The sequence below is a fragment of the Mandrillus leucophaeus genome, unplaced genomic scaffold, assembly GCF_000951045.1.
Source record: "Mandrillus leucophaeus isolate KB7577 unplaced genomic scaffold, Mleu.le_1.0 Scaffold585, whole genome shotgun sequence".
In the NCBI taxonomy this organism is placed as follows: Eukaryota; Metazoa; Chordata; class Mammalia; order Primates; family Cercopithecidae; genus Mandrillus; species Mandrillus leucophaeus.
Window position 1 is genome coordinate 320318 of NW_012106308.1, and position 17778 is coordinate 338095.

General features: G+C 41.2%; 1 protein-coding gene across 2 annotated transcripts in view; it reads right to left on the reverse strand.

Annotated features, from left to right (window-relative positions):
- HELZ (helicase with zinc finger) overlaps positions 1–17778 on the reverse strand; it is a 196342-nt gene that overhangs the window by 151143 nt on the left and 27421 nt on the right. For both annotated transcript variants that reach the window (XM_011999166.1, XM_011999165.1), the window contains exons 3-4: positions 9360–9587; positions 6682–6718 (exon numbers count right to left, since the gene is read on the reverse strand). In XM_011999166.1, the coding sequence (XP_011854556.1) occupies positions 6682–6718; positions 9360–9569 (247 nt within the window). In that variant the 5' untranslated portion in view covers positions 9570–9587. The remainder of the gene's footprint in view (positions 1–6681; positions 6719–9359; positions 9588–17778) is intronic.

Below are 17778 nucleotides of genomic sequence, written 5' to 3' on the forward strand. Positions count from 1 at the left end.
TTAAGTCTCACTTTGTCGCCCAGGCTGGAGAGCAGTGTCATGATTAGGCTCACTGCAACCTCCGCCTCCTGGGTTCAAGCAATTCTCCTGCCTCAGCCTCACCAGTAGCTGGGATTACAGATGCGTGCTACCACACCTGGCTGATTTTTGCATTTTTAATAGAGACAGGTTTTCACCATGTTGGCTAGGCTGGTCTCGAACTCCTGACCTCAGGTGATCCACTCGCCTCAGTCTCCCAAAGCACTGGTACCACAGGCGTGAGTCACTATACCTGGACTAGGTTATTTATTTTATCAAATCCTTAGTTACTTCTGATGTGTTTTATTAAAGAGCTTAGCCTAATGAAGGTATTTTTTCCAAAAGCTTTCCTAAAAATTTTTTTCATTACCATACAAACTAAATCCTTTATTCAGTAATGAAATAAAATAACTCATTGCTTAGATATAATCATGCTCTCACAACTAACACTTCAAAAACTCAATTTAAAATGAAAATAAAGGCCGAGCCTATAATCCCAGCACTTTGGGAGGCTGAGGCAGGCGGATCACCTGAGGCCAGGAGTTAGAGACTAGCCGGGCCAACATGGCAAAATCCCATCTCTACTAAAAACACAAAAATTAGCCAGGCGTGGTGGCGCATGCCCATAATCCTAGCTTCTTGGGAGGCTGACCGCTTGTACCCAGGAGGCTGAAGGTACAGTGAGCTGAGATCAAGCCATTGCACTCCAGTCTGGGCGACGGAGCAAGACCCTGTCTCAAAACAAAAACAAAAACAAAAACAGCATGGATGGCTCTCAAGAGGACCATGGTGAGTGGAAAAAAGCCATCTGAAAAGGTCATATGCTGTATGATTCCATTCCAAATTAGCTGGTAATTTGAAGTACAAATACTGCAAGTACAAAACACTGCTATTTTTTTTTCCTAAAGGTGTTATTTAAAATAATCAAATTGCTTTTCCATGTTATCAACCTCATTTTGGAACAAAGAACCACAAATGATGAGAAAACTCTTTATTACATTCTCAAAGTGGCAAAATTAGAGAGCTGAAGAACAGATTAGTAGTTGCCAAGGGTTAGGAAAGGTAGTAAGGAAGGGTGGTTGAGTGTGACTGTAAAGGAGTAGTACATTTCCTGAGAAAGAACAACAAAAAAACAAGTTTTTTAAAAAAAAAAACTGTAAAAGGTAGGAGGCAGCACAAGGGAGATCTTCACAATGATGGAGCAGTTCTGTATCTTAATTGTGTTGGTGGTTAAATCAGTCTACACATGATCAAAATGACACAGAATACACACACTCCTTGTACTAATGTTAATTTCCTTGTTTTGATATGGTGCTAGTTACGTAAGACATAACAACTGTGGGAAAGTAGGTGAAGGGTACATGGGACCTCTGCACTATCTTTGCCACTTCCTGTGAACCTATAATTATTTCAGAATAAAGAGTTTGAAATAAATAAAGCTCATATATACATAAATTTTTTTAAAAAATAGTTTGTAACTGGATCCAACAAACAATGAATTAAGAAATGTTGTTAAGGCTGGGTGCAGTGGCTCACATATGTAATCCCAACACTTTGGGAGGCCGAGGTAGGAGGATTGTTTGAGCCCAGTAGTTCAAGACACGCCTGGGCAACATGGCAAGACATCATTTCTAAAAAAAAAAAAAAAAAAAAAAAAAAAAAACCACACACACACAAAAATTAGCTGGTTGTGGTGGCATGTGCCTATAGTCCCAGCTACTTGGGAGGCTGGGGCGGGAGGATCACCTGAGCCCCAGAAGGTCATCAAAGCTGAGATGAGCTGTGATCACACCACTGCACTCCAGCCTGAGTGACAGATTGAAACTCTGTCTCAAAAAAAAAGAAAAGAGAAAAGAGGAAAAAGAAAAGAAAAGAAAAGAAAGAAGAGAGGAGAGGAGAGGAGAGACGACGCAAGGCAGGAAGGCAAGGCAAAGGCAAGGGCAAGCGCAAAGGCAAGGGCAAAGGCAAAGGCAAGGCAAGGGAAGAAAAGGGAAGGGAGGGAGGAAGGAAGGAAGGGAAGGCAGGAAGGAAAGAAGGCAGGTTGGTTGTTGAACTGCATCTCTATTTTAAAAGCCTGGGGAATTAAAAAACAAAAACAAAAAACAAAAACATGGTATGGCACAGGAGCTTAAATACTGAAATTCCTGTCTCCAGCACACTAATATTATAATTATTTAAGCGATCCCGAGGCTCAATTTTTTTCATTTCTAGAATAATACAGTTCTTGTTGTGCTTGTTTTCCAAGTTTTTAGGCTAAAGGAGATAAAAACATCTGCAAAATGCTGAAGTAGGCCGGGCGCAGTGGTTCCCGCCTATAATCCCAACACTTTGGGAGGCCGAGATGGGTGGATCACCTGAGGTCAGCAGTTCGAGACCAGCCTGGCCAACATGGTGAAACCCCATCTCTACTAAAAATACAAAAATTAGCCAGGCGTGGTGGCGGACGCCTGTAATCCCAGTTACTCAGGAGGCTGAGGCGGGAGAACTGCTTGAGCCCAGAAGGCAGAGGTTGCAGTGAGCCAAGATTACACCACTGCACTCCAGCCTGAACGACAGAACGAAACTCTGTCTCAAAAAAAGAAGAAAGGGGGAAGGAAAGGGGAAAGGGAAGGAAAATAAAAGATTGCTTTTTAATTCCATGATGAAGACTGCTGGTCTGATTTCCTAACCCACAGTAGGTCAGAAGCTGCAAGTGGACAGGGAGAGTAGCTGCAATGAGGCACGTTGAGAGTTGGAAGAATGCAAATCGATAGCCTGACAGTAAGAGAACAGACATCAAGACTATGCTGTAAGGCCGAGACGGGCAGATCACCTGAGGACAGGAGTTCAAGACCAGACTGGCCAATAGGGTGAAACCCCATCTCTATAAAAATACAAAAATTAGCTGGGCATGATGGCAGGTGGCTGTAATTCCAGTTACTGGGGAGGCTGAGGCAGGAGAATCGCTTGAACCCTGGAGGCAGAGGCTGCAGTGAGCTGAGATCGCACCACTACACTCCAACCTGGGCGACAGCGACAGCGAGAGATGCCTTCTCAAAAGAAAAAAAAAAGGCTACACTGTATATAAAATGCAAACATAAGAAGTCAACGGTCTGGGGTGCTTAAACTATGAGCTATCCATGACCATCCCTGGAAGCATCTTAGCATTACAAAACTATAATTAACAGAGACTGAGGTTCACATGTTGCTTTTTATTACTGTCTAACCATAGTATTTCATCTTACACAAAAATAATGTTACTAAAAGTTGAAAAGAAAAAATTACATGTAACAGCAGAACTCTACAACTATTAATATGCATGTATAATCTTGGCCAGTATTTCCAAATGTCTATTTCAAATAAACAACTCTGGATATACTGCTTTTGGATTTATTTTAAAAATGACCATTTTCCAAGCTCTTACTTATCACATAAAGGGGAACAAGGAATGTGTAGAATGTAATTAATGAACTCCTTCCTTATTGCAAGCTAACCTATTTTTCACTTTTATACACAGCACTGCAATGACTACCACTCTGTATACAATATTTTCTCTCTTTTGGATTACTGACTTAGGATAGTATTCCAGAAATGAGATTAGTGGGCCAAGGGTATGACTATATTACCAAGTTGCATTCCATTCCATACTCCACCAATACCACAGAAGCATAATCATTTCATGACAACTTTATCTTAGGCAATGGATAAACTTGTATTTTAGTGATTCAAAAGTTGTGAAATAGCACCTAATTTTAAAATGCTAAGTAAAACAATTAACAGAATAATGCAACATATGTCCATATGCTCCTTCAGCATTTACTTTTGTATGACTTTCCCTAAGTCACTGAACTTTCTAAGACTTTGGTTTGTACATCTTCAAAATAACAAGACTATCAATTTCACTAGTACTCAGGGCAATGAAAACTGAAGAGGAACTATTTCTCACACATGAGATTGGCAAAATTTCAACACTGACAGGTTTCAGTGATAGATTACAGACTGGGCAGTCTTGTCTATTGCTGTGGGTGTGTGCATCTGAAACTAATCTGACAGTGTCTATTAAAATTATAGGCAATCGCAGCACTTTGGGAGGCCGAGGCAGGCAGGTGATGAGGTCAAGAGATTGACACCATTCTGGCCAACATGGTGAAATCCTGTCTCTACTAAAAATACAAAAATTAGCTGGGCATGGTGGCACATGCCTGTAGTCCTAGCTACTCGGGAGGCTGAGGCAAGAGAATCGCTTGAACCTGGGAGGCATAGGGTGCAGTGAGCTGAGATCACACCACTGCACTCCAGCCTGGCGACGGAGCGAGACTCCATCTCAAAAATAATAATAATAATAATAATAATAAAATAAAATAAAAACAAAAAGTGTACATACTCCTTAACCCAGAAATCCAACTTTTAAGACTATCCTATAAAGGGCAACAAAAAGAAAGAACTTGTTTATTACAGGATGGTTTATAATGACAAACCAGAAAAGCAGAACCACCTAAATGCCCATCAATATGGGAATAGTTGAATAAAGAGCAGTACAACCACTCCATGGAATATTAAACAGGAATTGGAGCCAGTGTATTAATTTAGAACAATATTCATGGTATACTGATATGTAAGAAAGCAAGCTGCTGGTGATGATCACAATATAACTCTTTTTTAATTTTTAAAGGAAAAACTTTCTATGTATCATAAGCACTTACGTTTGTCACTATAAAGGCATAGAAGACCTTTCTCATACAGCAAACTACTAACAATAATTTCTTCAGATGGGGGAAGGATAAATTATTCCTCTATATTATTTGACTTATTACTGTTTGCTCATTGTAATTTTAAAATTCCCATAGATAGCAGGGATTTTTTTAAAGAAAATTCTACTAGATATCTCTTAATTTCTAGTTAACTTTCAAAGCATATACTTCTAGGAAATGAGGTGAACAAAGGTCAAAGAATCTTTAATGAACGGTTAAATTATGTTCAAAGGCCACAACAGTATGTAATATAGTTTTGTAAGGTTTACAGCAAACATAGTTAATACTTTTTTTTTTTTTTTTTTTCCAGACAGAGTCTCACTCTGTCACCCAGGCTGGAGTGCAATAGCACAATCTTGGCTCACTGCAGCCTCTGCCTCTCAGGTTCAAATGATTTACCTGCCTCAGCCTCCCGAGTAGCTGGGATTACAGGTACGTGCCACCATGCTTGGTTAATTTTTGTATTTTTAGTAGAGACGGGGTTTCACCATGTTGGTTAGGCTGGTTTCGAACTCCTGACCTCAAGTGATCCACTTGCCTCAGCCTCCCAAAGTGCTGGGATTACAGGCATGAGCCACCGCGCCCGGCCTAATACTTTTTAAAGTGTTAACACAAAGGAGTAAGCAGGGGGAAAAAAAAATTAACTCATGTTAAATATCTCAGCACCGTTACCCCCAAATTCTGGATGAATGAAATACTGCGTTAGTCAAATCGCTGAGCTCTGCAAACAATTCCACCAAATGTGTGTGAGACTGTACAGTGAACTCTTCTCCCACTCACTCCTAGATTCATTTTAGTAAACAGCAACCACCACAAAGAAAAGGATTCCTATGAGTACTCGAAGAGCAAGAATCTTATTAATTTCAATTTCCTGCCTGAAACAGGAAACCAAGTTCAGTGGCTCATGCCTGTAATCCCAGCACTTTGGGAGGACAAGGTTGGCGGATCCCTTGAGCCCAGGAGTAAGAGACCAGCCTGGGCAACACGGTAAAACCATCTCTACAAAAAATAAAAACATCAGCTGGGTGTGGTGGCACACATCTGTAGTCCCAGCTACTTGGGAGGCTAAGGCAGGAGGACTGCTTGAGCCTGGAAGGTAGAGGCTGCAGTGAGCTGTGATCACCCCACCCCACTCCAGCACGGGAAACAGAGCAAGACTCTGTCTCAAAGAGGAGGGGTAAAAAATAGGAAAAATTACTAAAGAGCATTCTAGCTAGTCTCCTCTCTAAGGAAGATCTTCTGATCAAGAAGGAAAGACATTTTAGGAGGGACAGGCCCATCCTTTCCATGTATCTAGGTAAGCTTAACATTTTATTCAACGTGAGTTACATTTCTCAAACTTTGGCCCTTATGACTAGAACTATTCAAACTATTTTTTTTTTTTTGAGACGGAGTCTCGGAGTATCACTCTGTCGCCCAGGCTGGAGTGCAGCGGTGCGATAACAGCTCACTGCAACCTCCGCCTCCTGGGTTCAAGCGATTCTCCTGCCTCAGCCTCCCAAGTAGCTGGGACTACAGGCATGCACCGCCACGCCCAGCTAATTTTTGCAGTTTTAGTAGAAATGGGGTTTCACCATATTGGCCAGGCTGGTCTCAAACTCCAGACCTTGTAATCCGCTCACCTCGGCCTCCCAAAGTGCTGGGATCACATGTATGAGCCACCACACCCAGCCTCACACAAACTTTAAAAGGACACATCATCAATGTTCCCAGGGGAGTGACAAGAACGTAAATATTCATGAATAACAGCAATGTTCACAGGTATGCCCAGTTTAGTGGGAATGTCATCATCCAAATCAGTCACTAGCCCCCACAGTAAGGTGGGCTTTTTAAACATTATCATCACTTTTTAAATTAGCACCCCCCCAAAAAAAAATCAAACCTTAAACATGTTCAGTTCAATAATTCAAAAGAGTCTCACTTTTAAACATACCATGTCTACAATCTTCATCAGCTTGCACATAATTTTTCTGCAAAACAAAAATACAAGATAAAATTAAGTATTTCAAGAGCTGCTTTTAACAGAAATGTTATCAAAGGGAAACTTGGCTTTGTTTCAAAGTTTAATCATTAATGTTGTAAACTTACTATTCACAGAGCAAAGCTAACACATGTGCCCTCTGAGGATTATAGCGCACTCTACAAATAAACGTCATAGTGTACTTCCTAGTCCATGGACCCCCACTCCTACTTCTCACCTTCTCTAACTCACCAGCACCTCCTTCCCCGCCAACAGCTTTACTGAGAAAACTGAAGCCACAAGAAGAGAATTTTTCATAGACTGTCACCATGTCTCCCCACTTCCCAGCATACACTCTGTCTTCCTTCTACCTGTTAACAGACATACTATCGTGCTCCTTTCTAAAGTCAACCTACGCCTGTGCAGATCAACTCAGCTGCCTACGCAGGTACAGCAACTCCAGCAAGCCTCCTCGACTTGTCCTAAATCACTAATTTTTTGCTTTTGATTGGCTCATTTCTATACAGAAATACAGTTATTTCTCCCATCTAAAAAAAAAAAGTCCCTTGACTTTATCTCTCCCACTAGCTACCATTCCTTTTTCTTTTTCCTTTTCCTTTCTCTTTCTTTTTTTCTCTTTGGTGTCTCTTCATGGCAAAACTCTTCAAGAGTTGTCTATGTTGCTGTATTTCAATTCCTTCCTCCAATTCTCCTAAGGTCTCTTTTTAAGCAGACTTTCACCCACTACTCCAAGGAAGTCACTCACATGAGATCACCAGTGACCTCTGCTGCATCCACATGGACCCACACGATTCACATGTGCCCACTCAGACTCATTCCCACGGCTTTCTTGGCAGCTGCTGACACCACTCAACATTTCCTCACTTGGACACACTTCCTTCCTTCACGTGGCTACGAGGACTCCTTACTCTCACACTTTCCCCCTTCCTCAGGGTTGCTCTTTAGGGTGCTTTGCAGGTTGCCGCTCTGCTCCCCAACCTATTGACACTGTAGCAGCCCAAGACTCGGCCCTCAGTCCTCGCCTCTTCCCTATAATGCTCATTTTCCCTTGGTGATTCCACACAGGCTCAAGACGTCATACAGCCCTTCTGTCCCACACTCTTCAATGAATCTCTCTCCCAAATTCCATACGTGCGTATCTGACTGCTTACTCAGCATCTTCAGCTGGGTATCTGAATGACATCTCAAACTCAGTTATGTCCAAAACTCAACTCCCACCTTCCCCAACAAAACCTCCTCCCTAGCTGTAGCCATCTAACCTCAGTTGAAGGAAACACTATTCTTCCAATTGCTCAGACAAAAAGAATCGAAGTAAGTAACTGCGACTGCTCCCCCTCATTCCCTGCGTTCCATACATCAGGAAACCTGATTGCTTCTATTTTCAATGTATAAACCAAAACCTAGTTACTTCTCACTATCTCCACTGCTACCATTCTGATCTGAGCCACTCTGGCCTGGATTATCCTAATAGTCTCCAACCTAGTATCTTTGCATCAACGCTTATCCCTTTACAGTTTATTCTCAGCACAAAAGTCAAACAATTCCTGTTAAATTAGATCACGCCACTCCTCTGCCCAAAGCCCTGTAATTAGCTCCCCAACTCACAGAGAATAAAAACCAAAGTCTTTACCATGAGCCAGCGGGCCCCACAGGCTTTAGTCCTCCACCACGTGCACTCTATTCTGGCCAAACTAACTCCTAGCTGCTACTCAAGCACAGCAGGCATGCTTCTGCTGCTGGGTCTGTTTCCATTGCCTGTAATGCCCTTCCACCAGCTTTACACATGGCTCAACCCCTTGCCTCTGGTTATCACCTTCTCAATGAGGCCTGCCTTGACCACTCTATTTAAAATTGTAACCCCATCTCTAATCCCAATATTCCCAATCTCCCCTGCCCTGTTCTCCTTTTTTCATGCAGTTATTACCTTTTAACAATTTATGGTGGTTTTTTTTTTGTTTGTTTTATTTTATTTTTTTTGAGACAGAGTCTTGAAGTCTCACCCTGTCACCCAGGTTGGAGGAGTGCAGTGGTGCAATCTCGGCTCACTGCAACCTCTGCCTCCGGGGTTCAAGCGATTCCCCTGGCTCAGCCTCCTGAGTAGCTGGGATTACAGGCACACGCTACCATGCCTGGCTACTTTTTGTATTTTTAGTAGAGACAGGGTTTCACCATGTTGGTTAGGCTGGTCTCGAACTCCTGACCTCGTGATCCACCTGCCTCGGCCTCCCAAAGTGCTGGGATTACAAGTATGAGCCACCATGCCCGGCCAGTGTTTATTTTTTATAATGTTTACTGTTTATTTTCTGTTCTCCTACTAGAAAAAGTATCATAAAGAAGAGACTTTTCTTTCTCTTTCATCAATATATATAACAAGAACCTAGAACAGTGTCTAATACACAGTACATACTCAATAAATACTTGTTGAGTGAGTGCATAGTCCAAAATGCCCTAAAGTAGTATAATTTTCAAGGTTCAAAAACATAGTTACCTTGCCTCAAAGATACTCAGCAATCACCAGCCACTTCACTCACATCTCGTCGGCCCAGAATTAGCTATTTGTATTGTCCCAACTCAATGAAAAAGGCCATTTTACATAGTTCAGCATTGGCTTATTGACAGTGTTTACTCACCAGTTGCAAAAATGAGGCAATTCTGTAGAGAAGACTCTCGATTTTGATGCGTTCTATTTCCAAAGGACAAGGCCCTGTGAAGTCTGCCATGGAGTACTGGCCTAGAGAAAGAAGGGCCTCTGTGCAGTGCTTGAGGGCCATTTCATAGTCCTGCCTCTTAAGTGATTCACATGCTTGTTCACATGACTTTTCCGCTCTTCTGTCTTCCATGACTCAGGGACAAAAATCCTACAGACAGGGAGAAAGAACAAGAGAAGGTTTTTAAAACTTATTAATTATAAATTCTAGCCCCATTCCTATCTCAGCTGGCTTAATTATCTATCTGAACACTCTCAGCTAGCCTTTTGATCAAGGTCATGGCTAAGCAGCAGCTATTGAGGCTACAAAATCTATACTTCTCTTTGATATTTTATGAAGTCTTTACTAAGATTCAAGCAAAATGTCAATCATAAGCCAAGATCATACCAACAATATAACAAATTTATAAATGAGACAAATTTAGAAATGAAATATGACTGTGAATATTGCAAAGTATTCAACACACCATAAAGGATTCCCTTTCTTAACCAAAGGGACAGAAACATTTCATATCCAAACCTCCAAATTTCAGTTTTCTAATTTCATTCTCACAGTTCTGTGACCATGACTGCAGAAAACCAAAATCTATACCATGCAGGATTATTTCCCACCAATTAAAAAACTGGTTGGAACTGTTTGAACTGTCCATTAATTCAATTCAACAAACATTTCTCAAGGGCTAGGCCCTGTGCTAGCAGCAATGAATACAAAGACAGGGCATGTCATCACTGCTTTCAAGAAACTCAGATTCTAGCAAGAGAGGCAAAGCACAAATGAACAATTACAAAAAAGACTTATTCCATCTGCCTAAAGGCATGAGCTGATTGCGAAAGGTGAACAGGAGTTCACCATACAGATGATACAGAGAGCAAATGCGAGCTTTTCAGAGAGAAGAGTTCAAGTGAATCACCAAGGGGAGAAAGTACACAGCCTAAACTCAAGGTACAGAAGAGTAAGAGAAACTATGAATGACCTCAAATGCCACAACAAGAAACGAGGGTTTTATTCCATAGGCAATGGAACACGATGAAATTTTTTAAATAAGGAAGGAATCTATCAAATATAAGTCCGACCAGCTCTATAAAGAACTGGTTAGAAGTAGAAGAAACCACAGGCTTGCCACAGGGGAAGAAATGGCAAGCACTGCCATTAGTAAGAGATCACTAAAATAGTCCAAGTAAGAAATAGCAGGAGTTTACACATTGTTTCTCCCTAGCTATATCACTCATAGCAGGAGCAGTAAACTTGGACACAGAAGACCGACATCCTTTGACCTGACATTCACAATACTGTTCCAAACAGTCCCTCTTGCTGACCATCTCTCTCAGACTTACAGATTGCTTTCCATGCCTGCATCCACCTTCTCTCTCTCCTGCTCTTCCCTACCTTCCACCTTAACCAGCTGGCTTCATGGTACTTCTCTGTCCCTTCCGCCTGCCTCCAGCCTACATATACATTCTCTGCCAGCCTTCCCAGCTTTGATAATGACACACGGGCCCTGCCCTCTCCTCACTGTGCTACAGTCATCTGCTGCCAATAAACTGCAGTGCAAGATGAGGGGAGAAAAGTCATTGATGGGCAGCCCATAGAGAGTGGCAAGAGGCAAGATGACAGACATCTGAAGAGGTCTAAGCCCCGTCAGCTTTTGAGATTCTTGGTCTACCAAAACAGTAGAAATAGCTAGGCAATGAGATAAGGAAGAGTTCAAACAGGACTTCAACAATATCTGTCAGCATTTGTTCAATGTTGGGGATTTACACATGTGGTACAACATAATATTCCCTACTTTTCTCAGTTTGGAATTTTTAACTAATTTTAACACTTTTTTTTGGGACAGGGTCTCACTCTGTTACTAGGCTCGAGCGGAGTGGCACAATCACTGCTCACTGCAGCCTTGACCTGCCAGACTCAAGAAATCCTCCTAACTCAGTATCACAAGTAGCTGGGACTACAGGCATGCACCACCACGTCCGGCTAAATTGTTTTTATTTTATTTTTGTAGTGACGGGGTCTCCCTATGTTGCCCAGCCTGGTCTTAAACTCCTGGGCTCAAGCTGTCTTCCCGCTTCAGCCTACCAAAGTGCTAGGATTACAGGTGTGAGCCACTGCACCAAGCCTAAATTAACACTTTAATATAAAAAGAGAAATCTAATTGTGTTATTAAGATAACCTCCCCCCTCCCACTCCTCCAAAAAGAGTATTTATCCTTGGTCTTCTACAGGGTTTCCGTTTAAACTTCCTCAGGGGGCGGGGGAAGGGGCTGTAATTCCCAGTTTAGTTTAAGGGTAAGGGGATTTAAATATTTAAGTCACAGTTGGTATGTATGCTTCTTATACAAACATATATTGATGTGGGTGAAATCAATTATTCAACAAAAGTCAAAAACAATTTCTGTATCACTACAGCAATGTTGCCCATTAGACAAAGAGTGGCATTACAAAATAATTACTAACTTATGATATAGTCCAGATATAAAATATCAACACTATTACCATTTTGGGCTTAATAATTTTTTGTTGTGGGCCGTTCTGTGCCCTGTAGGTTATTTAGCAATCATTATCCCTAGTCCCTACCAGCTGATGCCAGTAGCACATCCCCTGACTTGTGACAACCAAATATGTCTTCAGTAAACATCTGGAGAGGGTAAAATCAGCTCTAGTTGAGAACTACTAATATAGACAAGCACACACTGCTTGCCAGATAACAGCAACACAAGATTCATAAGTCCATGGATACCAGAGGCCCTAGAATTAGCAAATCTTCCCTACAGAACTCCCAGCTCAGATCCAGACAAATAATACAAAAAGAAGTAGTAAGAAAACAAAGCTAATAATGTACCAGCTAAAATCTTTCTTAGGAATGAGTACAGCACAGTGATCCAGAGCACAGACTAGGAGCCAGAGGACCTGTGTTCAGAATTCACCAGCTGTACCACTCTCCAGCTGCATGGCCTGAGGCAAGGGGGTTTACATGGATTATTTCAACTTGCTCACCTCTAAACTGGGAACACAACTAATACCTACCTCCCGGGGTTACTGTAAGGATTAAGTGAAATAATACCTATAAAGTACTTAAAAGAATGCCTGGGACATAAGTGCTCAATAAGTGTTAGCTATTATTATGTCCCTAAAATTCCTTATTTTCACTTTATATAAAGTTTTTTTTGGGGGGGCCGGGGGACAGAGTCTCACTCTGCAGCCCATGCTGGAGTGTAGTGGTGCAATCATAGCTCCTGTAGCTTCACACTTCGGAATGATCCTCCTGCCTCAGCCTCCCGAGAAGCTGGGACTACAGGTGCATGCCACCACAACTGGCTGATTTCTTTTTTTATTTTTTTGTAGAGACAGGGTCTCACTGTGTTGCCTAGGCTAGTCTTAAACTCTTGGCCTCAACAGATCATCCCGCCTTGGCCTCCCAAGTGCTGGGATTACAGGCGTGAGCCACCACACCCAGCCTATATAAAGCTGAAATCACTTTACTGATCTCAACATACAATAGAGTACAGACAATAAAGTATTATTCTATGTAATTACTTTACCTACTTGACAGAGGAATTATTTTCACCTATTTTCTCCATCTCAATACACGGTAATGATTACGCAAAGAATAGCCATTGGAGAAATAAGTATATCTGCAAGTCACTGATAAGGATTAGCTAAACCCTAAATCTGGCTATGAGGGATGATCACAAAGACTACTATCAACATTGATCCCCAAGCATATTAGTCAGAGAAATCTTGATAACATTAATATATAAGTACAGATTAAGGGCAGAACTATGAATTTCAGGAGCTTTGAGAGGAAATGACTCAATTTATGACCCAGGTGCCTTCCTCAGAAGTGAGTATCTACCCCGATTACCTTTGTGAATCAGGTCCTGATACCTAGTTTCCAAGGTCTACCTGAATCACAGTAGGGTCACCTAGCTGTAGTGTGGAACTCAATCCAACGCATGCTCCCTTCAGCTGTTTTTTCGAGTTTTTCAGAAAACAGCATGACCTTACTGTACCCACTCCTTCTGAAGAAGCTAAAGTGGTTTATCAAGCATAAAAGCAAAACTGTCTGTCAAAGTTAAAATGAGAAAACATCTCAGGCCATGCTAAAATGGACTATGGATAATACACAATGAGAGATCTAGAAGTACTTCTAAACAAGGCCAGCTCCCAGATATACTTCAAGAGTATAGCTGACACCCTGTCTAGGACACATGGATACATCTGTATCTATTGTACGTGATCCTGCTACCTGAACCTAACAGCCAGATTCAAGGGCAGATACTGACTAAGTTGGGTCTCTAAGGATTTTTCCCATGGGGACAGAGTGGCCCAGGGAACGGAAGTCACTGGAGCTGAGTCACATTAAGCACACTAATGTAGGAAGAAGCATCACATTCGCCCATTGCTTAGGTCCACCCCATCTGTCTTGACTCTTTCTCTTCCTGTTAAAAATTATCCAAACTTGGCTGGGCGTGGAGGCTGACGCCTGTAATCCCAGCCCTTTGGGAGGCAGAGACAGGTGGATCACAAGGTCAGGAGATCAAGACCATCCTGGCTAACACAGTGAAACCCTGTCTGTACTAAAAATACAAAAAATTAACTGGGTGTGGTGGCACGTGCCTGTAGTCCCAGCTACTCGGGAGGCTGAGGCAGGAGAACTGCTTGAATCCAGGAGGCGAAGGTTGCAGGGGGCTGAGATTGTGCCTTTGCACTCCAGCCTGGGCAACAGAGCACGACTCCTTCTTAAAGAAAAAAAAAATTATCCAAACTTCTATCAAAAGAACATAAAACACTAATTTCCTGCAAACTCCTATCCCTATGAGAAACACTGACTTGGAGGATGTGACTTCACAAGCAAGAAAGCTGAAATCAGAAACCAGCACTCTAATCCAAATCCACTAACTCCTCTGATCTGCTGCTGACCTATAAAAAGAGACTAATACCATGCAATGAACATTAGTTGTTTTGCCACCAAATACCCATTCCCTTTCCTGGTAATAAAAGCCCACAATTTCCCTTTGAGAATTCACCTCCCCCCATCTCTCAGACCATGTGGTTCCTGTGCGGGGTGGCATGTGACACTAACTGGCCAATATGAGCCTCACAGTCCTGAACACAGGGATTGGCTCAGGGTAGGACATATGACCCTGTAAGAGCCAATGAGACACCACGAGACTTGCTGAGGCTTCTGGGAAGGAAACTGATACTCCTTCCAGCTGAATCTAAATTCTGAGAAGCTACAGGTGGTTGAATATACCGCAGCCATTTTTCTTACAGTGTCAGCAACTGAAGTCTATACAAGAAAAAGCAGAGCTGATTCACAGGGAGAAACTGAGTCCTGATGACATCACCTGACCCCTGCATCCAACTCTGGCTAGCTGTGCCTGGACTTCGAAGTTAGGTAAGCCAAGAAACTTTTTTCCAGCTGAAGTCAGTTTAGGTCGATATTTCAGGCAGTTGGAACCAAGACAGTCTTAACTTAGATAATCTGATCAGTACCAAATGAGCTGATAATTGTCTTGTAAAACAGTGTATACACGATTATTAATAACAATGATGTTATTTATTACTAATAACAGTAAGTGTAAAAAGAAAAAATAAGTGAGTATGGGAGACAAATGGCTTAGTGTGATATATGATTCTTCTGTGTCTTAAAAATATAAGCCTAGCTTTCCGTGCCCATAGTGCTCACACAAACACGGTAAACGTTGCTAAAACCCACCAGACTTTCTGTAAGAAGTGTGGCAAGCACCAACCCCACAAAGTGACACAGTACAAGAAGGGCAAGTATTCTCTGTATGCCCAGGGAAAGCAGCGTTATGACAGGAAACAGAGTGGCTATGGTCAAAAAACTAAGCCGATCTTCCAGAAAAAGGCTAAAACTACAAAGAAGACTGTGCTAAGACTTGAGTGTGTTGAGTCCAAACAGATCTAAGAGAATGCTGGCTATTAAAAACGTCTAAGCATTTTGAACTGGAAGGAGATAAGAAGAGAAAGGGTCAAGTGATCCAGTTCTACGTATCTTTTATTATGAAGACAACAAAATATTGAGTTTATGTTCAAAAAATATTATACATACATATATAAGCCCAAAGCATTTGTTTTAACAACTTATAAAGTTACTTCAGTAATAACAACAAGCTTTTACTGAATGTTCATTGTCGATTACATGTACATAATCTAATTTAATCCTCACAATGACCCTATAAAGTAGATATTAGAATTGTTATTATCATCATTCCCATTCACAGATGAAGAAACTGAAGCACAGAGTTAACTTACTGGGTAAGTTAACTCTCCCAGTTACACTGTAAATGACAGAGGCAGGATTCAAGTCAAGGCAGTCCGACAACTCCTACTTTTAGCCATGACACTGATTCTGAGCCCACAAGTAGCTAAGGTTCTAATGCTATTCCAATGGAGTAAAAACTCAAAGTCCAGCACTCCCAAAAGCACCAAATGTGACAGTAAAATATCATCTTTTAATTCTGAAACAGAGTTAATATAGTTCTGCATTATAAAAAGTATGTCTCTGTTAATAACCACAACGTTAGTGATTACCATTTTAAAAAATGTAAACACACACACACACACACACACACACACACCCCTAAGCCAATTATCTCCTTGGTTAAGCAAAAGTCCTATGTGTCTCAAGATGAAGGAGTGTATTAATTAGTACCATCTTTCCATAAAATGGTAAGAATTTGCATTCTTCCACAAAAGTCAACTTTCAGAGAGTATCCAATCCATAAGTTACTTTTTACCACTTTTATAAAACAGAAACTTATTCTAAAATTGATTCATCTTAGCACAATCTGACAAAAGAGAAAAATTGATAAATTTTCCCAAAATTAAACATTTTTGTACTATGAAAGACACTGTTAAAATGAAAGACAAGCTAGAGACTGGGAGAAATTTTGTGCAAATCACTTATCTGAAAAAGGATTCAGGTCTGAACATAAAAAGAACTCCCAGCCGGGTGCGGTGGCTCACACCTGTAATCCCAGCACTTTGCAGGTGAATCACCAGGTCAAGAGATCAAGACCATCCTGGCCAACATGATGAAATCCCATCTCTCCTAAAAATACAAAAATTATCTGGGCATGGTGGCGTGCACATGTAATCCCAGTTACTTGGGAGGCTGAGGCAGAAGAATCGCTTGAACACAGGAGGCGGAGGTTGCAGTGAGCCGAGATCGCACCACTGCACTCCAGCCTGGCGACAGGGCAAGACTCCAACTCAAAAAAAAAAAAAAAGAAAAAGAAAAAAAAAGAACTCCCAACAGTCAACAAAAAAACAAATAAAATCTCAAAAGATTTCAACAGATACTCCGCAAAGAGGATATAAGGATAACAAACAAGCACATAAAAGGATGTTCAATGTTATTAACCATTAGGGAATTGCAAACTAAAGCCATGATTAGATATACTACATACCTATCAGAATGGCTAAATTAAAAATAATTGATAACACCAAGTGATGTACAGTAATTGGAACCCTTATACATTGCTAGTAGGAATATAAAATGATTTAGCCACTCTGGAAAAAGGGTTTGCAGCTTCTTATAAAATTAAATACACACACTACACTATATGACCCAGCAATCCCCTTTGCCCCTCAGATACCACAGAGAAATGAAAACTATGTTCACACAAAGATCTGAACACAAATATTCATAACAGCTCTATTCATAATTGCTAAAAAGTGGAAACAACTCAAATGTCCTTTAATGAGTGAAGAAACAGACCTCTTTGTGATATAAAACTACTCAGCAATAAAAAGGAACAAACATTCAATATATGCAATAACGTGAAATAATCTCAAAAACATTATGCCACATAAAAGACCCCAGTCTCAAAAGCTGACGTACTGTATGATTCCATTTCTTACCTCAAAAAGATGAAACTACAAAAATGAAGAACAGATCAGTGGTTGCGAGCAGGTATAGGTTGGGTAGGGGTAACTATGAAAGAATAGCATGAGGAGTTTTTAGGGCGATGACACTGCCCTGTATCCTGACTGGGTGCACATGTGTTAAATTAGTAAAACTGTATAGCAAAACACATCAATTTTACTGCATGTTAATTTTATGATAATATTGTAAAAATTATTTTTAAAATATGAATCTGAAAGTCACATTTGATTTTTTTTTTTTTTTTGAGACGGAGTCTCGCTCTGTCACGCAGGTCGGAGTGCAGTGGTGTGACCTCAGCTCACTGCAACCTCCGCCTCCTGGGTTTAAGCAATTCTCCTGCCTCAGCCTCCCCAGTAACTGGGACTACAGGTGCACACCACCACACCTAGCTAATTTTTGTATTTTTAGTAGAGAAGGGTTTCACCAT